Genomic DNA, 25,435 nt, shown 5'->3' with positions numbered 1-25,435 from the left:
ATATCTGAACATGCTGTTTCCTTAGGGGGTTTATAAAAACCCATTTTAATAGTGGAATATAATTCCCTGAGACGCAAGATGCTATTCTTGTGTACCTACCAGTATATATAAGTGTGTGTGTGTGTTCATGTATACACACACACTGTACACAACACACACACACACACGCACACATGCACAAGTACCCTGAGACACGGTATTTGTAGTAGTCCAAATGGGCATTTGAAAAACCTGGCTACTTTTTGGTCACCTCATTTCTGTAAACTCTGCTAGTCATCTGTGGCAGTATAACACATTATCCTGGCGCCCCACAGCTTACAACAACACGCACTTACTGTCTTTTGGGTTCTATGGGTCTGGAGTCTGAGCATGGCTTAGTCGGGTCTTCTGCTTCATGGTCTTACAGAGATGTAATCAAAGTGTTGGCTGGGGCTGTGATCTCATTGGAAGGCTCTGTGAGGAAGATTCAGTTCCAGATGCATTCACATCGTTGGTGGTAGGAGTCTACCAGCCGCCCTTGGCTCCTTGCCGTATGGGGCTCTCACAACATGGCAGCAGGCAAGAGAGGGGGCAGGGGTTGCTAGCAAGGGAAAAGCCATAGTTTTTGTTACCTAATCATAGAAGTGAAGTCCATTTCTTTTTTTGTATTGTGTGCATTAGATGTAGCCCACCCTCAAGGGAGGGGGATTACACAGGGCATAAACACCAAGAGGCAGGAATCTCTAGGAGCAATGTGAGCACTGCCTACCATCCTGACCTCAGCTGATTGGTATGCCAAGTCGCACGTACAACTGTTAAATTCCTTTTGACACCTGTTGGGAATTGATGATAATTAGAAGTTGTTAAGGGTCAGCTGCACCCTCACAACCTTACTACCAGCTTATAAAAAAATTCTGCAACGCATGCAGACATTTTGTTAACCCTTTGTTTATAAGTAGGCACAAAATAGTTCACCTGTTTTATCAGTTTGATTAAATCTCTGTCCTTTCGGGTGCTCTGACCATGAATTACATAAGCAGCTAGCTCACTGAAAACAGCTGACACTTCCAAAGGCAGGATTCAGCTGTTTTAAAGATATCCTCAGGCAGCCAGATCTTCTGATCCAGTGGGCAGTCATAGAACCACCTAGGCATAAACTTTGGGTGCCAGCCCTAAAGTTGGCTGGTGTAGGGCTTGCTGGATAGAATCTTAGAGCTTCATTGTGCAAGGATGGGTCTGTCTCTGGAATTTTGAGCTGATCCCTGTATCTTAAGTTCCACTAATGAAATTAAGGTGAGTCCATGTGGCACACTCACTAGGAAGTCACTAGCTTTACCAGTGAAAATTCACAATTTTAACATTCCTTATTCCAATTATCAAAGCCCCTGCTGTTTTCAAGGATAGAGGTAACTGAAGTTTCTGGAGAGTAGGTTTGCTGATTAGAATGCTCATAGCCCAACACACAGAGCTTGCAGCCTGCATCAGGACAACTGACACAGGCACCTGAATAAGATACTGTATGTGCTCACATATTTTGAAGCAAATTACAGATATCCTAATAATCATACCAGATACCAATTCCTGAACCTAGTATATTCTGCCTTTAGAAAGATCATTCAGCATGAAACAAGGTTTTGGCTGGCTGTGTGTTTAACACGGGATTGAATGTGAAGCTTCAGAGAAGTCGTCTTTGGTCCATGCTCTGGTGTTTTACTTCCTACACATCACATTTCACATCTTGGACCCTGAATTTTCTCATCTCCAAAACAGAGTGATGGTGGTCGTACTTCATAGGGTTATTTTATTTTTATTTATTTATTAAAGATTTTATTTATTTATTTGACAGAGATCACAAGTAGGCACAGAGGCAGGCAGGGTGGGGGGGGAGCAGGCTCCCCGCTGAGCAGAGAGCCCGATTTGTGGCTCGATCCCAGGACCCTGGGATCATGACCCGAGCCGAAGGCAGAGGCTTTAACCCACTGAACCACCCAGGCGCCCTACATAGGGTTATTTTAAAGATTAAGTGAGGGTACATATATGAAATACGGCTGGCACATAGAGAAGCTTCAAGAATTACTAGCATTAAGAGAAGTTCTCTGATAAGAAAGTTATTTTTATATGTAAGTACCCTCTTAAATACTTATCTGGACAAAAATTTTAGGTTGCAGCAGTTTATTTATTTATTTATTTTAAGATTTTATTTACTTATTTGACAGAGATCACAAGTAGGCAGAGAGGCAGGCAGAGAGAGAGAGAGGAGGAAGCAGACTCCCTGCTTAGCTGAGAGCCCAATGTGGGGCTCTGATCCCAGAACCCTAGTATCATGTCCTGAGCCAAAGGCAGAGGCTTTAACCCACTGAGCCACCCAGGTGTCCAGTTTATGGTGTTTTAAACATTATTTATCATTTGTTTAAATCTGTAATTTTAATACTTACTGTGTCCACATTTAACATTTTGATTTAGTTCCTTCTGTGTGTCTTTGTGTATGTTGGCATACGTATGTATGTATGGAACTTTTTTGGAAGACAAAATTGGGATTATTCTGTTTGTTTATCCCATCTTTTTCATTTATGGATACACTGGTAACATTTTCCTTGAAAACATGAGTTTTGCTGCCTTCATAGTATTCCATTGGCAGAATTGCTTCTGTTGTTCCTATTTTTTCACCATTATAGATAATATTGTGGTAAATCCATGAATACACATACTTGTGTATATTTCTCATCAATTCCTGGGATAAAGAGTGTGCACATTTTTAAGGCCTTTGATGCAAATCACTAGATTTCTTTACAAAAGAATTTTTGCCAGTTTGTAGCTTCCATCAGAAGCCAACTGGGTATTACCAGTTTTCTTGCTGTGTGACTTGAATGAAGGACCTAACCTCTTAGAATTTCCTTTGTCATTAGGAAAGCAGGGTTCGTTATTCTACCCTCACAGGATTATTGCGAAGAGGAAATGAAATTGTTAGCTCCAGTCTTCTGATTCTTCTACAAAGACATTGAAAGTTAATGCTTTTGTCATTAACTAATTGTTTGACCTCAGTCCTCCTCCAAGCTGATGGTGTTACCTCGGACTGGTTGCCCTGAGCTGCTCAGTTCCTCATCTGTGAAATGAATGCCTAGTAGACACACACGCAGGGTAGTCACAACCCTAAAAAAGAGTGGACATTCAAAACCCAGTAATAGAGGAAGACAGCAAATAAAAATGTCATTCAGAAGAATAAATGAAAGTCACAACAAGTATGACATATGAACATCAGTGTAATCATCTGCTGATGGCATGTTGGATACTTATATTTCCTTGGTTATGTGAATCTTTTCAAGACTTTTTACATCACTTGAACCACTTGAAAGAACTGATGAATTATTTTCTGTCCTTACTTCCACAGGGTTTATTTCCTTGCTCTCAATTTACCTCTGTTGATAATACTTTTTAATCCCACTCTTGAGTGCTCAAGTAGATTGATTTATTCCCTATTTATTCATCAGATGCTGTGAGAATATTACCAGGAGTTCTGATTTTTTTTTTTTTAAAGATTTTATTTATTTATTTGTCAGAGAGAGAGAGAGAGAGAGCGAGAGTGAGCACAGGCAGATAGAGTGGCAGGCAGAGGCAGAGGGAGAAACAGGCTCCCTGCTGAGCAAGGAGCCCGATGTGGGACTCGATTCCAGGACCCTGGGATCATGACCTGAGCTGAAGGCAGCGGCTTAACCCACTGAGCCACCCCGGCGTCCCAGGAGTTCTGATTTTCAACAGCTTATTGCTAGATCAGTTGAATGATAGCAACAGCCCTCTGCTTATCTGTCCCTTCCCTGTCAGCTCAGCTTGTCCTGCTAGCTCTGTAGAGTTTTAGTCCCGAGCAAGATAGCCTTTGTAGTGAAAACCTCTAGGTGAAAATGAGTATGCTGTGAGTGGTAACAGTCTTTGGTCCTTTCCCTGGGTTTAAGTCAATGCCTTTACCTTGACTGTGAGACTTGAGGCATTGCCTTCTATGAAACTTGATGAACCTGAGAGGTTAGGTTCTTAGGTGAAATGGCAGAAAGTGGTTTCTTGAGCTCTAGATGAGTCATTGGCATTATTTGCATAGTGATCGGAAGTCACATCTGTGTACATCATACAGCATTTAATGCAGGGGCCGAGAATCAGGAAATCCAGGTGGTGACTCTGCCTTGGCTGCACTCAGTGGGCACATTGCTTGGATTGGTTGCTCTGAACTCCAGGGATTGAACTAGGAGAGTTGGTTTTAATTCTGACATGATAACGATTTTTTTGTTGTTGTTATTTGGAGCCGTTCCTCCTTTCCTTCAGTGTGTAAATACCGAGATTTGAATTTTTTTTCTAACAAATAGTTTTTAAGCCTGCCTAAACATTCAGGAGTTTAAGCTAAGTTGGGATCCAGGACTGTCAGAGATAATTCATGTAACAAGTAGGTAGTCAAGGGTTGAGGTGTTGGTGATAAGATACTTAAAAATAATAAACATGCTTGCATAAAATACTAGTTAGCAAGGGGGGTGGTAAGCATGTGGTAGGGAAGTTACAGTTTCACTTGATAGTCCTACTCAGATGAGCTAAATAAAGTGCTTATTACAAAGATCTGTGGGTGTTGTAGGGGTCTTTGAGCTATGGGTACCCCATTATATATATGTTGCCTTATTTTTAATCATGCTTTCTGAAAGCACAGACTGTTCTGGAAATGTGGAGAAAACTGGATACAATATTAATATTAACTATAATCTATTGAGTATTTACCATGAGCCAAACACTGCACTATTTTATAAGCAGTGGGTTCTCCCAATGATTCTGAGGGAGAGAGAGAGACTATTCTACTTCTCCATTTTGCAGGTGAGGGAGTGGTGGCACAAAAGTTGTTTTACTTGCACGGGGTCATCAGCCAGCAGGTGGCAGAGCTAGAATTCCAGGGGGTCTGACATCAGAGCCCATCCTCTTCACTGCCATACTCTTTGACTCCTTGACCTAGAGGGCAGAATCCTTTCCCCCAAAAAGCTTGGCTGAGGAGACAGGACAAATGCATGGTGGGTCTCCATCAGCATGGGGTATGACCTCTGAGTCTGATGACGTTGAAGTCAACACTTGTCAAACTACAGAGAAAATGTCATTGTCTCATAACACTTACTGTGATACTTGCTTTCCTAATGTTTCTTCACTCTCACTCCCACCCAGGAGTCTCTGGAGATGTGGGAGCCATGTTCTCCCTACTGTTCCAGATAGAATTTGCAACCCATCTATTACTTCTCTGAGCTCACTTTCCCACTCTGTTGTACTAAATTCAAAAACAGAGACAATTATAACATAGGTATTTGTGGCCACCATAAATCTCCACACACCTCATAGAAACCCAAGGCAGACACAGAATTGAAAACTGAAACAGCTCTGGCCAGGTGGCATTGAAATATTGGAAAAATTGGGGCTGTGTCTGCAGATTGTATGGATTAGATGTATTTGAGGCACAGAGTTTTTGTGGATCAAATCTGCTGTCGGACTGGACTTGAATTCAGCTGGGTTCTTTGTGCTAAATTAAGATTCTTAGTTTAACCAACAAGGCCAAGAAAATGTCATTGAGGCTTTTCAGATCAGGAATTAATACAGAACTCTGGGTAGAGCAACTTGAATTGCAAAGGTAATTTAATTTCTTAAAGGTACATCCAATAGTTAAACTTCAGTTGTGTGCTTAAGCCCAGCAGCATACTAATTAAATGCTCTGTGGGTTCTCTGGGGTGTCCAGTTGTTCCCCTTGATCATTCTTCCTCCTCTGTAGGTGGTGATTTCTTACTCTGTCTCCCCACTCTGTGGGATAATTTTATCTCTTGCTGAATGACCCCTTTGGTTTGTGCCCACGCTTTGTGAGACTTGTGGTACCAGGCAGAGCCCCAGCAGGAGAGGGGCACAAGGCTGGAGTGCCTGCCGGGTAAGGAGGAAAGAAGCCTGTGGCTTGTGAACCAACGTTTGTTGGAGTGATATTTCTTTGTCACTTTCCATTTCTTTGGAATTCCCCCTTGCTGCCTGGAATTTGTCCCCTTCCTTCCTCTCCCCTTGAGAGAGTGAGGGGGGAGGGAGGGGCAGAGTGGGAGATGGAGAGAGAGAGGATCTTTTTTTTTTTTTAAAGATTTTATTTATTTATCAGAGAGAGAGTGCCCTCCAGCACAAGCAGGCAGAGGCGGAGAGAGAAGCAGGCTCCCTGCCGAGCAAGGAGCTAGATGTGGGACTTGATCCCAGGACACTGGAATCATGACCTGAGCCCAAGACAGTGGCTTAACCGACTGAGCCACCCAGGCATCCCAAGGGAGAGGATCTTAAGCAGGCTTTAGGCTCATCGTGGAGGCCAACACCGGGCTTGATCTTATGACCCTGAGATCATGACTTGAGCCCAAATCAAGAGTCAGACATTTAACAAACTGAGTCACCTTGACTCCTTAGTTCTTGTCTAGCTTTCTTACTTAGATTCTAGCTAAACTATTTTTCTATTTTTCTCTGAATTTCCTTAGTAAAGGAAAATGGTGGGTTTTTGAGAGTAGCTCCTTTCATATTGACACCAATTTAAGATTTACATCCCTCTGGTGGGGATGTAGCTTTTTTACTTTTCAAGATACTAACATTTTTTAAAGCATACTGTTTTTTCTATTCTCTTCGCTTCTTAATATGTTTGAATATTTCATAATTTTAAAAATGGCTGCACTTCTCCCAAAAAGACTCTTTTAGTCTGTAAACAAACAAAAAAAATTAAGGTTTTGTTTAAAGTGTTTTTGAGTAGGTGCTACCTGCACATAAGTGTCAAAAAATATGTATTTTCAGCAGAGCCATATAGGTTCTTTTGCCCCAGATCTCTTTGAAAATCAGCAGAATGTCCTGTACTGATCAGCTGTGTGACCTTCAGTAAGCCATTTAACTTTCCGAGTCTCGTTTTCCTCCTCTAAAGTAAGGATCATATTAGAACCTATTGCATCAAGTACTTGGGAGAAGTAAATGAGTTACATGCATGAAATGCTCAGGATAAGACTTGGCACACAGCAAATAATCAGTTATTATTTGAAAAGAAAAATGCAAGGAAGTTCTAAGCCAGAACTTGTTTTTCCTATGAAGGCTACAGACAGTTGTTTTTAGAGGTTTTGATGAGCCTATCTTTGGGAGCCCGATCTTAAATCTCTGGGCCCCCTCTCATAGGGTGTGTACAGATTGAGCCTCTGATGGAATGTGAATGATAGTACTTACCTTCGGAGCAGGAGAATAAAAGGGAATGGTATAAAGAAGTGCTTAAAATATCTTGGCACATATTAAATACTCCAGAAATGATAACTGTTATCTTGCTATTATAGCACAAATTGGCATGTTCTTTTCAGTCTTTTATATGCAGATTTTTAAACAGCCATAATTACGGTATAAGTACAATTTCATGTCTTGCTCTTTTCAAGTAATATTATATCACAAATGCCTACCACAGCAACTATAGAAACTGCAAAGCCAACATTTTAATGACCACATAATATTTCGTTAAGTTGTTGTAAAATAACTGATTGCCCTGTTTCTTTAGGATTGAGCATTGAAGTTGTTTCCAGGTTTCCCATTAGCAGCGAGACCATGTGAAACATCTTTAAACATGGAATATTTCATATTGTGTGTCAACACCTTAGAAAAGATTCCCTGAAGTACTGTTACCAAGATGTAACTGTTGTTGTGATTCTTTGTCTTAGTGAATAGGAAGCTTCAGTGTGGGACTGAGCACATGGCGCATAGTCCATGCTCAGTCAGTAGTTACTCAGTTAGTGAACACGTGTGCATGTTACTAGATGATTTTTCCAAATGTTTGAAGACTTCATGTTTCTGTCCTAGTTTTTTTTTTCAAGATTTTATTTATTTATATGTCAGAGAGAGAGAGATCAAGATATTGAGCACAAGCAGGGAGAGTAGCAGGCAGAGGCAGAAGCAGGCACCCTGCTGAGCAAGGAGCCCGATGTGGGACCTGATCCCAGGACCCTGGGATCATGACCTGAGCCAAAAGCAGACACTTAACCAACTGAGCCACCAGGCATCCCTCTATCCTAGTTTTTTAAAAGATTATTTATTAGGGAGTGAAAGAGTGTGCCTGGGCAGTGTAGGGGAGGGACTGGGGGAGAGGAGGGAGCAGACTCCCCACTAAGCAGGGAGCCCAACACGGGACTTGATTTCAGGACCCCGAGATCATGACCTGAGCCGAAGGCAGACACTACACCAACTGAGCCACCCAGGCGTCCCTGTTTCTAGCTTACTTTATTTATTTATTAATAATTTACTAAAATAGTCTTAAAAGCAGTGAAGGGAAGGTAATAACAGGTCCTATTTGTTGAGCACTTCCTTTGCCCCAGGCATCATCCTCAGTACTTAGCTGTGTTACCTCCTTCAATTTGCTTAACAGTGCTCTGCAGTAAGAACCCTTAGGACCGTTTTATAGATGAGGAGACGGGTGAGTCGACTTGCGCCAAACCACCCAGGTGCTGAGTGGTAGAAGCCGTGTTCACGTGAGCCAGTCAGACCCTTAATCTCTGCACTTGATGATCAGGCTACAGAGCCCTCCTGCTTCACTTTACCAGCAGCTCACCCTCTTCCACGTTGGCGGGTCTAACAAATGATCTCCCAGGGAACCTGAGTTTCTTGGCCGGATTCCAGACGAAGTGTGAATCAGGTGTCCCTGCGCCTGGAGGGTTTTGCTTCGGTCTCTGAACGAGAGCCAGAATCCCTTCCAGGGGCCCGTTCTTTAGAAGGAGTCCCACGTTTGCAGTTCACCAAGTGAAGGATGTGCAAATCTATTTTTTCTTTTTTTATAAACCTAAGCCTTTTTTTTTTTTATTGAAGGGAAGAATTTTATTGCACTGTTAAACATTCAAGGCAGCTGGTAGATTTAGAACATCATGCATGTGGGAGTCACTAATTCATGAAGGACTATCTGGGACCAAACAAGACAAAGGATAATATCCTAGGGATTAACCAGTAATGCTTCCATTTAGTTAGCAATTGAAATACAGCAATTTTTAAAGAGTATCAACTGTGTTATTACCACCATTTCTTCACTCTCTCTTTCCCCTTATCAGTTTATTGTCTGATAATAATGGCAATAATGGGGATAATGGCTGGGGATTTTAAAGGATATATGCATCTGTGAACACGGCATGGTATTTTTTTCCCCTTTGCAAATAAATGACTCTTAAAAAAGTGCAGGGGCTATTATTTGCATGTAGTGATTTTAGGTTTTAGTTGTTTATTTGTAGCTTTTGTTCTGGTTGTTTGTGTTCATTTGTAATATTAAATGCTTGTATTTGCCACGGATGTCATGGTTCTGCCGTTGCACAGGTAACGTGAAGGATGGCGGAGTGAAGGTGAGGAGTGAAGGTGAGATTTCTATAGCTAACATTCATGACGGCCCTCCGGCTCAAAGCTGTAACCTCAGACCTCGTTCAGCCTCCCCGGGATTTTACCCCCAAGAAATGATGAAAGGCTTTTTGTGGGAAGTAACAGCCTCACTAGTTACTTGGCTTTCGATAAAACCGAGGAATTCTAACTGGCAGATATTGGGTCAAAATAGAAATGTTTCCTGTGCACGTGCCTGTCCTCCAGCTTCTTCCTGGTGCATGAAGGAGCTTCACTTGGTATCAACAGAAAATGAAGTGCATTTGGAGATGAGGTGAGGTGCTCTTATCCTTAGGCCAGTTTTAAGAATTACCTGTGGCTTGGTCGTCTTAGCCTGCCTCCCTAAGTGGATAAATTAAAATCACCCAGATGTACATGGAAATAACTTTGAGGTGGCAGGAAGGGACTATGCCTAAGGCAACATGTCATTTTTTGGTGATGTGAGAAGAGAACCTTGCAGATGTACTTTTTGAAGGAGGTGGTGTATTGTGGGCTCAGTCACAGAAACCCGGGTGTGAATCTGGATTCTGCGCTTTCATCGCTGGGTGCTATTGGTCAAGTTTCTGAGCCTCTCTAAGTGTCATTTTCTTCATGCCACTGACTCGTACATTGAGCGTGAGGATTAAATGAGACCAGCCTATAATGTGCTCGGCACAGCCTAATAGGGCTGTAGCTTTTCTACAAACAGTTCTTTCCTGTGACCTGGATTCTAGTTCTGTTCTGTTTGCTGAAGACCTTGTGAGCTAGAGAAAGCTGGTTTACCCTGCGGGGCTCAGTGTTGTCAAATAGAAGTTTCAGTAACTCTTAGAGGTGATGTGAAGATCAAGTAAAATGTACCTGGAGAAATCTGATCCAGGCATGAGGTGAGCCTTTGTGCACACTTCCTGTGGGTCACTGACCATCCACTGAACGGGGGATGCCTGGTTGTGGGAGTCCTGTTGTGAGGGGCCCATAGTCAGATTTGGGTCTGCTAAGAAATCAGTAGCCGCTTTTCAGGCCCCAGGGAGAATGGGCAGGAATGCCTAATAAAAGTCTGTCATGTGTCAGGAGCTTTATCTGTTGCTTCCGTGAACCCTCACAGCAACCCTGCAAGGAAATATGCTTCCTCACTTCCTTCCGCCCATTGTATGGGTCCAGAAACAATGAGGTAAATAAATACTCGTTGTGGAAAGAGTTGGAGAAATCCAGGTTTAAATTTCAGGTTGGTCACTTAACTTGCTCTGTGACCCCAAGCAAGTTACTCTCATTATGGCCCAATTTCCTTACCTGGAAATGGTGAAAGTGAACGTGTCTTAGCTGTGGGGACCATTGAGAGGATTAACTGAGATAATGTCACTCAGGTCGCTCAGGTCACTGGCAGGTAGTCAGCCCACTATCCTCAGTATTGGTGAGAGGTGTTGTGATGGATTTTTGACTGAAATATGGCTTTGGAAAATTACATTTTCTTCAAAGGACACATGAGATTTGAAGACAGTAGGCTGGCCTCACATGTAAAGAGAATTGTTGACATATAGAAGTTAATGTGAATATGGGTGAAGAAAAGGGGAGAGGTCAAAGATAAGAGGAGAATTATCTGGGCATCTAGTGGCTTTATTGTTAGAGACAATAAGCATGCTGGTAATCATTTTATCTCTCAGAACAGGGAAGAAGCAAGGCAGAATTATGACTGCACTTAAATTTGATGAATAGTGAATAAATGCCAGTAAAGAGAAATGACAGGAGCCCTGTTGTGTTTTAGTTTGTTTAAAGAGTTGGTACTAGACCCCTTCAGTGTGCCAGCCACTGAGGCAGTGCCATCTCAGTGTTGGGAAGACTGTCTTATAATGAGGACTGACAGATGGAATAGGCGTAGAAAGCTTCTCCTTAGTGGAGGTTTCTAAGTAGGTAACCGAAGATCATTTGTCAGAAATGTCATGGATGGCATGTGGCACTAGGTAGGAGGCTGGTCTGTTGATTAGTCAGTGGTGAGAAAGCCATATAGTCCAAGTCAGGAAAAATAAAATTGTGTGTAGGTTGTTTTTAAAAAATTAAAAATGAAAATAGACTAATGGGGTTACATTGGAGGGTTGGGGAAGGAACTTCATAAAATAGGCAAACACCAGTGCCTGAATGCCTTTTAGCCGCTAAGATGTTTGTGCCAGGTCAGAGTTTGAGAACTGGCAAGATGTAGACGGCTTGGGCCTCTTTCATCTTGATACTTGATCCTGGGATACCTTTCTAAGTCAGGTGGGCCACCTTCGGTTCCTTGAAAAGACTTTCATCTCTGGACTAGGTAATGCAGTGTCTTTTCCAGTTTTTAGATTTTATTATTTGGGGGTATATTCTTTTCCATCACCAATTGTGAGATTAAACATTCTCTTTAAGGAGAGAGGGTGTTTTATCATGTGACGCACAGACATCTGAATTATTATATCTGTTCATGTTCTGCAGTTACACCTAAAGATTTTGGGTTACTTATCAAAATAAAAATGAATCTTACTCAAGAGTTTATTAGCTACTATGGGAAAATTATATTGAGGTCATACATTCTATCAGCTGTGCCTACTTGAAAAGCATTGTATTTAAAATAATTTGTAGAGGTGATTAAATATTGATTCATATATTAAGAATCATGCCATTTAGTTTGGGAGCAGGGCTACAGTGTCTGATTTATTTATCAGGCTTTTTGAACATAGTAAATAGGGAAGGGACGAACAAGCCCTTGCTGTGTAGCCAGCGTTGTAATAGGCGCTTGCACGTACGCAGTCTCATTTATGCCTTCCTCCCCCTTGTGCTGAAACATCCTGGATCCTGGACTCGCAATCCTGATTGCTTTGGGTCAAATCAGGACTCAGCTTCTTAGTTATTGTGTGACTTTGGTCCAGATGCTTAATTTTTCTGAACCTCAGATCTCATCCCCCCACGAGAAAAGGATAATTCTCTAAGGCAGATAGGAGAATGAAGTAAGCCAGCGGCAGGTAAAGCACTCAGCACAGTGCTTGGCATACAGCATGTGCCACTGATTTTGACTATTAGTATTGGTTGGCGTTATCCCAGTTTTATGGATGAGGAAGACCTAAAGACCTAAGGACTTAACCTACATCAGATTGAAGATGCTTTATGGGGCATAAGATGTTCCTGGAGAAGCTTTGAGCAGTGTTTCTGTTACCTTTTTTTTTTTTTTTTAAGATTTTATTTATTTATTTGACAGACAGAGATCACAAGTAGGCAGAGAGGCAGGCAGAGAGAGAGAGAGAGAGAGATAGAGAGAGAGAGAGGAGGAAGCAGGCTCCCTGCTAAGCAGAGAGCCCGATTCAGGGCTTGATCCCAGGACCCTGAGATCATGACCTGAGCTGAAGGCAGAGGCTTTAACCCACTGAGCCACCCAGGCGCCCCATTTTCTGTTACCTTTAATGAGAACACTAGATGCGGATTTGTCCCTTTTTCCCCACGGATGATGTCCCCTGGCCAAGTGTTTCTCCCGTCTCCTGGAGCTTACTTTCTGTTGGGGCAGGGGATGGCTGACAGTACAAAATATTTGAAAAACCATAGTCATTTCCTGTGGTGACGAGTGCTATAAAGAGGAGTAGGGCGCAGCTGTGTGATCCAGGCTGTGGCCAGGCTGTTTCAGGTAGGGCCGTCGGGAGTGTCTGCAGAGGTGCTCGATGAGTTGAGACCTCAGTATGGCAAGGAGGTAGCCGGCCACTGGTAGATTCGGGGATGTTCCTGCTGGAGAGAGCAGCGTGTGGAAGAGAAAGGAGCTGCGCATGTTGCCTGAATGGGAAGCTGGCCTGTGTCTGTGAAGGGCCCTGAGCTGTGTGGGAAAATCCCCGGAGCCATGATAGTGAGTGTGCATGTATTATGAGAGCAATGGGACACTCTGGAAGGGTTTAAGCAGGGAGTGACATATATTCATCCTTTTTTTATTCATACTGTTATTCTACACAGAGGAAATGAAAAGATGCAAAGAAAGTTTTTGTGTAGACCAACTGAATGAAAAAAAAAAAAACAAAAAGAAGTGAGGTCACCTTGATGTAAATTCTTTTTTTTTTTTTTTTAAGATTTTATTTATTAGAGTGTACACAAGCAGGAGGGAGGAGCTGAGGGAGAGGGAGAAGCAGACTCCCACTGAGCAGGGAGCCCAGTGCAGGGCTCCATCCCAGCACCTCAGCATCATGACCCAAGCGGAAGGGAGACGCTTAACCTGCTTAACTGACTGAGCCTCCCAGGTGCCCCGATGTAAATGTTTTTATCGAAGGGTGAATGGTTTTATAATGAGAATTTAAGCATTTGAATTTATTGCCCTTTGTGAACCGCTCATGGCTAATCCAGATTCTCTGGGACCCGTTTTAGGTCCTATCTCTGCTGCCAAATTCTTTTCACATCATTCGTTCCCACTTTTTTTTTCTTTTTCTTTTTTTCTCCATTTCCATTCTTTATTCTTAACTTGTTTTGTTCTTTCATCCCCTGGAGCGCCCTTGTTATCCTGGCCTTTTCCACTGCCCTTTGAAGAATGCTAACCACTGGGCAGACAACAACTGTAAGGCTAAAATTCAGCCTCTTTTCAGCCTGGCATTGGAAAGTAATCAGTGTATCAGCCTTGTAATCCATCAACATCACGTACCTTTTGTGTGCCAAATTCTGCACTGGTCTTTTATCGTTGTGGTAATTAAGTGGGCAGTTCTTGTTTTAAAGGCGTCCTATAGGTGTGTCTTTTGAAAACTGCTTTAAAAGTTTGCAGTTTTTACAGGGTCTGGTATCACTGTCTGTGGGACCTCCTAGGTCAGTCAGGGCTTAAGGAAGCATCCATTGGAGAAGAGAATAAATACTACACTGTCTGGATCGAGCGGCCTGTAGTTCCATTTTTTTCCAGCTCCCCCTTCAGACAGGCCTTTTGTTTCCCACAATAATCAGCTATTTCTCAGAGACGGTTAGCGTGGGGGGGATCGCTGAAGTGTTTTCAATCCGTGAGGCTCTGGGACGCCTTTGTGGGGATGTGCTTGGCCGGCACAGTGTTGTATTAGGGAAATGAGCCCGCGAGAGGCCTCACTTATCTGTACATTGGCACATAGAGAAAGATAGATAGCCTTGTAATAGAAAAAAATCTCAGAGGGGAAAGGAGTCATAAAATCAAGCTGGTTTATGGTTTGTCAGTCCAAAAAGCTTTTAAGCCATATCTATAAAGGTGGATTCACTTAATGTTTGCTCTGCATTTCAGGCATCATTGTGTGATAAGTGGTGTAAATTAACCTCTTTAAGGCTGATCTCCTAGGGGTTGAGTTTTAAGCGTTGGAACTTTATTTGAAAGGACTCTATTGATTGGGCTTTATTTGGTCCCTCCATACTGTAGAGAGGCACTAAGTAATGCTTTGGCCTCCCTGTTAGGTTTTTTTCTCTTTCTTAATTCACTTGATAGGTCTCTCTCTCTCTGCCCCTGTTCTTCACCTTCTATTTCTAACTGTTCTCCTTAAAAAGACTAAAGTGGTATGAGAGAGGGGGGGAAAGGGGAAAGAAAAATCAACTGTCACATTGTGAACATAATTGATTCAATAAATAATGTCTTTCAATTCCCAAGGCAAACCTCAAAGTCTTCACTTAACGTCAATTAGTGTTCAGCTCGGTAAGTGGTGGCATTCTTAATTTGGATGGATAGGGAGAGTTCACCAGTGCTCACTTCCTAAGGAGGGAGTTTGCTTTCCTGTTTTTAAAGACATACCACCAGATTTGTGCAAAGAGATGGTTGCAATGGAATCAACGTGGCCGTTTTTATTTTTCCTGAAAATAGAAGGAAGGCATTCAATTATTGTTCAAGGTTTTGTTGAAACAAACAGATGGAAACAAGGGGAATGAAAACTACTAGATTGTAAGCTCCATGTGGGCAGGGGCCGTGTCTTGTTTGTTCACCCTTTAATCTCTAGTGCACACAGTAGGTGCATCGTATTTATTGAGTGAATCTGTTAATGAGTGAATGAGAGCAGAAATGACCGGTTAAATCTTAGGGAAAGAGTTAGATTAAATTTCATTGCACTGGTGGTTTCGTCCCCACTCTCCTCCTTACCCCCTAAGTCTTTGCAAGGACAGTAGCTCTAAGAGGACCAGAGGGCAGCATGTACCGTTATCTTCCAAAATGTATTCTCAGACTGGCAGGGCTGGGAGGGATCGTTGAGGTGGGGTCAGGCTGCCATTCACAGATTCTAGTAAATGAGCCAGTTTGGCTTCAGAGCCACATGAGGTATATTACAAATCTGCAGGTTCCAAGCCCCAGCCCTAGAAATGCTGACGGTGTGGGTCTCAGCAGGGTGTGGGGATCCGCAGGTGCATCTGTGGGTTCCCCTCCCAGTTCTGGTGTGCAGCTGCACTACCGCTCTGGCCTGGCTGTCCTCTCTGCTCTCCAATCTTAGTTACTCCTTGGTAAAGAATGACTCAGCTAAAAACCCCCAGAATAACTTGGCAGACCAGAACCCGGGTCTCGTGACTCTGACAGCAGTGCTCCTGGTCTTAGAGTTTGCAGCTTTAGTGTCCCCCGACTCTGTGCTGGTCAGCATTCTGTCAGAATTGTTTAACTGATACTTCTTCCATGTAGGATGGGACAGTATTGTGGCGATGGCTAGCCACAATCTGAAGGAGCATCTAAAACCTCAAGGATATGTTACATTTTGTTTGGTGTACTTTAGCACTAAATGTATTTTATGGTCTTTTCTAGAGGCTCACCCGCTTGCTGTGGCAGAGAATAAACCCCTAGTAGGAAGCCCCAGACTTTCTCTTGAAGCTCCCTCAGTGTTTCCCAGACCTGCCTGATCACAGGAATCCCTTGGGTGCTGGCTAACGGTGCACAACTCTGAGGCCTGCTTGAGTCCTGTTAAATCAAAGTCTTCCTGTGTGTAGTCCTGGGATCTGTGTTTGTGGTTAGCTTAGATCATTCCTGTTCCCTGTAGACTGCTTTCTAGTCCCTGGGAACGGTGTCTCCCATTCCCAGATACCAGATCTCTCCACATCCAGCCCTGACTTCCTTAAAACTCTCGTTCATAATTATATCATCATGTTGTCTTTCTCTGTGAAGGTTTGTGCCCTGGTCTGCAGAACTTGTTCTTGAACGAGGAAGGAGGGAATATCTGCTTTCCTCTTTCCTCCAGGGCAGATTTTGACTGGCAAGGTGGGTGCATGGAAGGTCGGGATGTGCAGTCATGGAGGGAGCTTGTGAGAAGGGTCAGGGAACCTCTGAAGCCAGAATAGAATGGCTCTGTTCTTTCCTTGCATTATTACTCAACAGATACATGATTTGGGGGACATTGTTTAAACCTCTTGGAGTTACTGTTTCCTCATCTGTAAAATGGGAGTAAGAATAGTACTTGTTCAGGGGCTTTGTGTGTATCAAACCAGGTGTCCCAGGCTGGCTCTTGGGGGACACAGACTCAGAGATGGAGACTTTGGTGCAGAGGGTGACTGGAGAGAGCCTCTGGGAACAGCCCTTGCGAGGGAGCGGGGGAAACAGGTTTCAGGCAGGAGGGGCTTTAAACTGGGTAATGTTACTGTGAAGGTTTCACCTGATTCCATGAGGACCTCCAGACGTGGGGTGTCCTTCCCAGTTGTCTGGAGTTGAGGGAAGGGACCAGGGCCTATAGACCTCTGTATCTACCAGTCCTTGGATGTGGGCTGCCCCTGGAGAGGGGTTGATGACCTCAGGTAAGGCAGCTCACCTTTGGGTGAGGGTGGCTGTGCCTCCAGTGCTGGCAGATGGGGAAGGGGTGCCCAGGTGCTGGAGGATCTCCGTGGTGCACCCTGCACCCACTGCCCAGGACCATGCTCACGAAAACCTGGGCAGCCAGTGTAGCGCGTTTGTAAGTGCTCGATAAACACTTGTTATTGCTGTTATGATTCAGCTCTGGCAGTGCCACTGAGCGGGCCGCTTTCAAGAAATGACTTACCTTCTCTTGGCCTGTTTTCTTAAGTTTAAAATGGAAATTCTAAACCCCTGTACCCGTTTCCCTTGATTAATTCTGAGCCCATGTAGAGAAAATGTATGTGACTTTGGTGAGAAAAATATTGTAGAAATATAAGGTGTGACTATGAGCTTACTTTTCTGAAATGAGAATAGGGCCCCGACTGGATTCCTTGAAGGGAAAGGGTCACGATGAATGTAAAAGTGCTTGTCCACGAACTGTGGCGTTCTGATGGTTCTTTCTTCTCTCTCTAGGGAATTAGAATAATGGAGATGCTGCTGAAGGAGCAGTGTGGTGCCCCATTAGCCGAATAAAGAATCATCAGTGAGTACCACAAGCAAAATCAGGATTATTTACTCCAGCCATGTTTTCATGCTTTTAAGTCCTGTTACAATGCATTAACCTCCCTGGGCTACTCCCCCGTACACTTCCCAGTTACGGGTGGAGGATACGGCCTCACAGGTGTTTCCTGATCTCTTCAGGACCGTCATTTACTTACTTCTTTGATTTTTGGAGCAGCATGGTGCCATGTGCTGGGTTACAACTGCATTCAAATTGTTCAAACTGCTCAGCACAATCCAGCATGATTGCGACCCTCAGGGTGCCCTCGATTTGTAGACTGTGGTTTAGGATTAACTGAAGCTTAATTGTATTGTTCTGGGAACAATGAAAGGAGGGCATTAAAAGCTGTATTTGAAGCAGGAAGAGAGGTAAGAAAGGGGCATGCTTTGATTGGCCAGTGAAATAAATCTGTTTTATTGGCCATAAATCCTTCCACTGGTTGGGAGTGGCTGCCTGAAATACTATAGAGAAGGATTCTGACATCTAGAGGACACTCTCAGGTCTGTGGGAGGGTGCCGTGTGTAGAGGCTGGTGGATCGGCACTTGCCACATCTAAACCTGGGAAGCAGGTTTAGAATCACTTAATTTTTTTTCCTTTAAGTTTTTATTGTCCACATGAAGGAGAATGGTGTCCATAATGGAAAGGACAGAACAACATTATTTTAGAGAGAAGCAGAGCCTAAAATAAATGATTGTAATGGATTTGCTTCTGACCAAATCTATTGGACTTGGATTTTTAACATGTGAGAAGGTAAAACCTTGGAGTTAAGCAGACATCGTCGTGGGTAATTCATCATTACCTCAGATTTCCTTATGTTGGCTTACTATAGTATACATGGTTTCGTGTAAGCAACCTTAAACTATACCTGTGATACACAGTAAAGTTTGAGGACGGTTAACCAAAGAAGAAGCAAAGTGAACATTTATATACAAGTTCTTCGGCATTGAATGCATGCTAGTCTGGCCTGTGAATGGATTTATGCATGACTGGGGAGGCTAAGTAAGATAATTTCATTTAGCACAAACATGGCACATGGCAGGTGCTCAAAAATACTGAAATGCAATCTAAAAATGCTGTGTTTCATTGCTTCTTGGCCTTTTGGCCAAGACCAAGTGTGATACCTGTTCTTATCAGTTTAATATCTGATACGTCCTCTATCCGAGGACATTATATTAAATGGATTTTTGGAATTAGGAGTTGGAATAGGAGCTGCTCCGTCCACTCCACGCATCTACCTGGTATTGTAGTACTTCCAGGAATGGTGCAGCCCTCTCAGGGGGAATTAACTGTTGTACCAAAAAAAGAACTTAAAAAAAAAAATTGCTGTGTTCCTATATCTGCTCTGTTCTTTGAAAAAAAATTTTTTTGAGGCATTTTTGTGAGACTAACCAAGTAGCTCTAGAGCTCATGTACTTGAGCGTGGATCCCATCTTATTCCAAAGGGTGAGGTCTAAGGTCAGCTCCAAGTTAAATGAGAGAATGTGATGGGACTCCACTTACAAGTATACATTGATTGTCAAACTTCAAATTAATGATTTGGAACGTCCTTGAATATCACAGTCATCTGGAGGATTTGTTCAATGTAGATTGGTGGCCGCCCCCCCCGAGTCGCTGAGTCAGTAAGTCTGGGGTGCTGTCCGAGGATCTGTATTTCCAGTGGGTTCCCAGGTGATGGTGATGCTGCTGGTGGTCCAGGGCCCACAGTTTGAGAACAGTTGCTTTAAATGAGGTCTTGGCCCTGAGTGAAGACAGATAAAATACCAGGGCCCTGAGGAAGCTAATAGCTGGGGTTTTCAAATTGTCATCATGTATTTTATTGCCTTTAGATTAATCAGAGGAATGATTTTCTTGTGTGGCTTTTCCCTGATTTTAGCATCTCAGCCACATCCTGTTTAACTTCTTTTTTCCTGCTTATATGGTGACATGCTCCACCTTGGAGGAAAGACAACTTATAAGAACAGAGATGACACTCACACCAACTTGTGTTTTTGGTTTTAAGTGAAATGAGAAAGTTCAGCAAGCCTCACCTATTGTCATAAATTACCGATGTTCTTGGGCTTTCTGTTTGTTTTGTTTTTACGGTGGTTGAAAGCTAAGCCATGAACTTGGGGCTTTGCATTGTTTCTAAAAGCAACTGACTCTCCTCTTTCAGGTGAAGTGGTTGAGGTGTGGGGACTGCCAGGAGTGTAATGTGGGACAGTTATTTTCAGGGCATATAATGCAACAGAGGTTTTGAAGGATTTACATAATTCAAGCTCTCTTAATTTATGACCCAGGGAGGCAAATGTGAAGTAAAGGATATATATAGATATATTTATATATACCCTTACAACATAAATCTAATCTAGATTAGAGCCTGTTGCTGAGGCTTTAAGCATTTTGTCAATATCCACTTTATTGAAGTATTATTTATGTACAATTAAATTGACCAATTTTTAAGTGTACGGTTTGGTGAGTTTTGACAAATACATAGTTACGTAAGCATGGTACCAAAGATGATATAGAACATTTTACAGCTTTGTTGTTGCTGCCGTGTTTTTGCCAGCTCATTGCTTCCCTTTTTTTTCTTGGCTATTATTACATAGTTTTTGCAAGCTTGAAATATGCCTGTTTTAATGGAACGTCTTTTCTCAAAATTGGCTCTGTGGAAAATGGAAGAGTGGTTGTTTTTATGAGCAATTAAATGTCACCTTTAAAGGAGGGGGCTAGCCAGCAGGTCTAAGGCTGTAGAGGAAGGGTCAGTCAGTTTTTGCCCTCAGGCCAAATCCAACCTGCTATCTGCTTTTGTAAATAAAGTTTTATTGGAACACAGCTATGTCACTGGCTTCGTTATGGCTACAACACTGGAGTAAATAGCTGTGACAGAGAACTCCCCTCCCACAAGGTTTAAAATAGTTTCTGTATGGTCCTTTACGGAAAAGCTTTACTGTCCCCTACGTTTGAGCATGCCCCTTCCTAAGTTATGATCAAGGAGCCTTGTGTGTTTGGTTAGCCTTTTTAATATAGTATTTGACCATATCTTACCAGTATTTCAGAGTTAATACTGTGATAGTTTATTTTCTCTGTATTAGCTCTAACCTCACCACTAGGATGATTTTATTTTGAGGCCTAAGAAAGCATTGAAATTGTCACAACAGTGAAGTTAAAATAGCAACAGTCATATTACCATTGCTTGTGAAGTTCCAGTGCATGTGCCTAAGGGAGTAGAAAAGTAGGCATTTTGTTAATCGGATAAAGCAGCCCAGCCATGTGGCTGGGGTCTAGGTGCTGTGTACAGTGGACTCAGTTTGCCAGTTTGGGAATTTTGTAGTTCTTAATTTAAAAAAAAAAAAAAAGAAAGAAAAGAAAACCATTCTGTGGGATTTGGATGAATGTGCATAAGAAGGCATTATTTCCTTTTTAAATATCATACCACATTTCAGATTTGTGTAATTTAAACTCATATAGACTGTGACCACCTTGTATATGGTGCCCAGTCCTCAAGATCTTCCCCAGAACTCTCTGGCCTTGTATCTTCGTGGGCATTTGAAAATTAGAAAGCTTATTAGAAGGTGGTTTTGTCATGAGCCAAAATGGAGGTGCACAAGTCTCACTAACCAGTATGCTTGTGGTGCTGTTGCTGACATGTCCGTTTGATAGAGTTTTGATTTCCTGTCATTTCTGAATAAAACAGAGAGCCCTGACGTGTGTTTGTTCTTGCCACCGGTAGCCAGGAGACTGGGCTTGCTGAGGGTTGACAACACGGCAGAGTTCTTTCACACTGGAATGATTAAGTCTTCAGTTTTAGCTCTGTCTTAACTCCCTTTGAACCAGCTCCTTTGGTCACAGGACTTAACAAAATAAGGTGCTAGCTTTGTTCGAAGATCTTTAGGAGGCAGAAATGCAGTTTCTTCAAGAATTATCCATAGTGATAGCATTCAAGTGACTTATTTTAAGAGTTGCTTCAGAAAAGAGGCAAGTAAGTATTGATTGGCGAGACATGTTTATTAGGTGATAACACCCGTTTTTCTCTTGCAGGGGACCTGTGTAGTGCTACCTTTGCTCGAGAATCACTTCTTGGCCAGAACCCATCACTGACGCAGTTTTCCAAAAACAGGCTTAAGGAAACAGTGTCAGCAGCTTAAAGAAGAGGAGACCTTCCTGCCAGGGTGTGAAGCTCTTGGACTGGAGACCTTCTAGGTGGATTTTTATGGCACAGTGTCTTTATGATTTACAAATAAAGGAAAAAAACCCATAGAAGGTGACGTCTGCCCTTCTTCAGGATGTCCTGCTGATTGCCCAGTGACGGTGTCAGGGACACCAAGGACAGGCCAGAGGCCTGGCGAGTGGCACTTTTGCCCACATTTATCAGCATCATTGCTCATAGGATGCATGAGAAGGTTTTGAGACAGATAAAGGAGTTGAAGCTGATACCTGATGCTTAGGTGGCCTACAACAGAAAAGAATGTACCAGGCCTGTGTTCAAGCTAAGCCATATTCAGACTAATGTTCTATCCATAAGTACTACCTAAGGGCCATCAGTATAGCTTCTGTAATGTAACATATCAGCTGTGTGATTTGGTCTTCTGGAAGAACGTGGCACGGAGAGCGGGGAGGCAGGGTGTAGCTTTGGCATTGTGAGGGGTGGAGCAGCTTGTTAGCCTCTCTGTGTTTCACTGGCAAGTCGGGAGAACTGGGCGCAGATGTCTCTGTCTCGTGATGGTTAAGCACGGAAGGACAGGGGGGATAGTTCAGTGTGAAGAGCCCAGGTGTGGGAATCTGAGAGACCTGGATTTGAGTGCAAATGTTGCCACCCACTAGCTCAGTGATCGATCATGTACATAATTTCCAATCTTTCTGAAGCTCACTCTTTTTAATTGTACAACGGGTTACAGGATTAACTTCATGTGATTGTGGGACCGATCTGAGGTCACGTTTATCGAGTGCAGCATGCTGTCTCTTGCCTAGAAGTCTTGTAAACAGAAGTTGTTATTAGTGAAACCATTTTGAAAATGTGCTTTTCCGATGTATTGTAAGGTAGTATCACTGTTTGAAAATTAGGTGATGGTAGTTTGCATTTCCCGTGGTTGGAAACCAAAATATAAATGCACACTACCTAACAGAACACTTGAAGAGAGGCAATAATTTGGAATTTATCTGCTTAAGATAAAAATTGGGCCATTACTGGAAAGACCAGGGGAAATTGTTCTTTTTTTTTTTTAACTATTTGAAAATTTTTCACTTAGTGCAGTGATGAATTTCAAAGCACTTTTAAAAATTATTTCATATAAGCCTGCCAGTGTGAGTTTCTTCTTAATGTGTGTGAGCTGTTTGTGCTGCTTGAGTTTTGTCCCTTAGGATAATTCTCCTCATTTTTTTCATTCTTCAGGTGTGTTGCAGGGACAAGGAGTGGTAGGAACCAGAACACACTTTGACTTCCTTTTCCAGTTTGTAAATGGCATTTTGGTAGGCTTTTGGAATAATAGCCCATTTCAAAACACAAAAGGTGATATAAATTATCACAAAGGTGAGAGGTTAGAAGTCCGTATTTGGAGGTTGACATTGGAATGAACTTAATGCTTCGTACTCAACAACTGCATGAAGGCAGGAGTTCTCAGCCTTGGGTGTTCATTAGAACCACCTGGGGAGCTTTACCCCCACCCCCCCACCCCCGTTATGCCCCAGAGCAATACAGCAGAATCTCTGTGGGGGGTGGGTAGACTGTTCAGTGGAACCAGCCTCTCTATCTTTTAAAGCTCCCTGGGTGGTTCCAGTAGACCACTAGGGATGAGAACGCTCTAGTGAATTCTCGGTGATCTTCAGACATTATCTGATTTCTTTTTCAACACTTCTGAAGTAGGAAAGGATCTTTGTAGCAAGAATTTTTGTTAGAACTAGAGAGAGTGAAGGCTGAATTTTGCCCTAATTGCCTGGAGCCAGACTCTTAACTGACTGAGCCACCCCAGTGCCCCTGAGCCTACTCTTCAAGGCAGTGATTTTGTAGAGTGATTCCCACACTTCTTCTTGTACCAGAAATTCTCGGGGAGGAGTGCTCAACTGTAGGTTCCCGGGCCGTCCCCTGGAAATTGTGATTCATGAAATTTCATCGGGGTCTGGGGGATCTATGTTGTAAAGCGAATTCACCAGGAGATTCAGTCGTGCTGTTCCACAGACCTTGTTTTGAGAAACATTGATTTCAGGGGCTGTGGTGTTGCCCTCTGTGTCTCCTAGCATGTAAAAAGGCAGTCATTTGGGTCCACTGATCGATAGAATTGACCGCTCAGGACACAATATAAAGTTCTTAATGCAGAGGTAAGCTGACTGAGGCTATCCATACGTGATGGTGGTGCTTTTACCACGAAGGGGCTTTTATGGTTTCAATCATATGTGGATAAAAAAAGGTGCTGTATTCTTTTTATATAAATCGCTTTGTGTATTTTATAAGCAGTATATGTGTGGTAATGATATCCCATTTGTCAGACATTGGAGGGTACACAGTGCAGACCAGTCAAGGCTGTTTTTGAAGTTAAACCTCTTCTTTGCTTTATTTGAATCATTGACATTGTAACTCTCAGTATACATTTCCCTGCTTTTGTGAACAATCTACTAAAAAATAATGAAAAAATTTTAAGGTCATCCTTTATGTTTTTCATTGTTTCAGACCCTCTTTGAGTTTGTTAAAGCCCCTCCACCGGACGGCTCTGCCCGTCGAGCTCTAGCGGTTCCTTTAGTCTGGAAACTTCAGTTAGGAAACTTCCTTCCGTTCTGTCTGGAGTTGGGAACTCATGTCCCTGCAAACTGTACATCTCAAGTAACACTAAACAGGCTTTGAGGGGCTTTCCTGAGAACAGTAAAATGAACGAACGTTGCTGCATTGACCTGGTGACGGTATTTTTGCTATTTTCCTATAACTTCCTGATTGCCCAAGTACACTTGTCAAACCTTTGACCTCAAGGTCGGTGAGATGTTGCTACAAATGACGTCTTTTGGTCTAGAAGCCAGTGTCTTCCCGAACTGTGTTCATGGTTTTATATGTACAGTTGCATAATGTGAAACGTAAGTAAATTAAATTCAAACGAACATTTCTCAGGGCACGTTTTTGTGCAGGATAAAAGTCTTTTTGATTCAGTGTTACTGTGATTTGGAGCTGTCCGTTAGTTGGATAGCTCTGAAATTCAGTCCTGTGGACATTCTGAAATAAGGGTGTTAAAACTGATACTGCATGATCGTTAGTTTCTGGGGGTATCACGTCACCCAGCAGAGCTTGTGTTTGTCGTTGGTTGTGATGATCCTCGCCCTTCACAACAGTTCCAGATGCGGGTGTTACACTGACCATATGGTGAGCCAGTGAACTTTCTCCCAGGTGAGCCCCGAGATAAGCCAGTAAACTTTCTCCCAGAAATAAGCAGAGGCTCCTTTTACTGGGTGATCTGAGGGGGCCATGTGCTCATGGGGAAAGGTCCAGGATGGGCCGAGAGAGAAGAAACGAAGCACCACACAGACAGGCAGCAGCGGGAAGTCAAATGACCCCCAGAGAGAGAGGGAGACGTGGCCACTGCTTTTTGAGTTGTGGGGCTCAGCTCTGTTTTCTGTACTGTGTTTCCATGAGACTTCATGAGATCCTTTCACTGGCCTGCTTTTCACTTGGATGAATTTGAGTGGCTTTCTCTGCCTGGTTTCCAAAATGCTCTGCCCCAGTTCTGTCGATGCTTTTCTTTTATTAGAGTTGAGTACCTTTAGGGGTAGAATCCTTGGTTCAGCCAACATTTTTGGAGCACCTACTGTGTTCAGGAAAAAGGCAGCCTTTATCTTCTGTTTG

The 25,435-nt window shown here is 42.9% G+C and overlaps 1 protein-coding gene across 1 annotated transcript in view; it reads left to right on the top strand.

The window, feature by feature from the left end:
- Nucleotides 1-22,837, top strand: part of LOC111156943 (PRELI domain containing 2) — a 65,348-nt gene extending 42,511 nt beyond the window's left edge. The window contains exons 6-7 of the mRNA XM_022518111.1: nucleotides 17,549-17,618; nucleotides 21,655-22,837. Coding sequence (XP_022373819.1) covers nucleotides 17,549-17,608 — 60 coding nt within the window. The 3' untranslated portion in view covers nucleotides 17,609-17,618; nucleotides 21,655-22,837. The remainder of the gene's footprint in view (nucleotides 1-17,548; nucleotides 17,619-21,654) is intronic.
- Nucleotides 22,838-25,435: the final 2,598 nt, after the last annotated feature.

The sequence above is a fragment of the Enhydra lutris genome, unplaced genomic scaffold, assembly GCF_002288905.1.
Source record: "Enhydra lutris kenyoni isolate GAN:26980312 unplaced genomic scaffold, ASM228890v2 scaffoldscaffold50, whole genome shotgun sequence".
Taxonomy (NCBI): Eukaryota; Metazoa; Chordata; class Mammalia; order Carnivora; family Mustelidae; genus Enhydra; species Enhydra lutris.
This window is presented reverse-complemented; position numbering and strand designations above follow the sequence as displayed.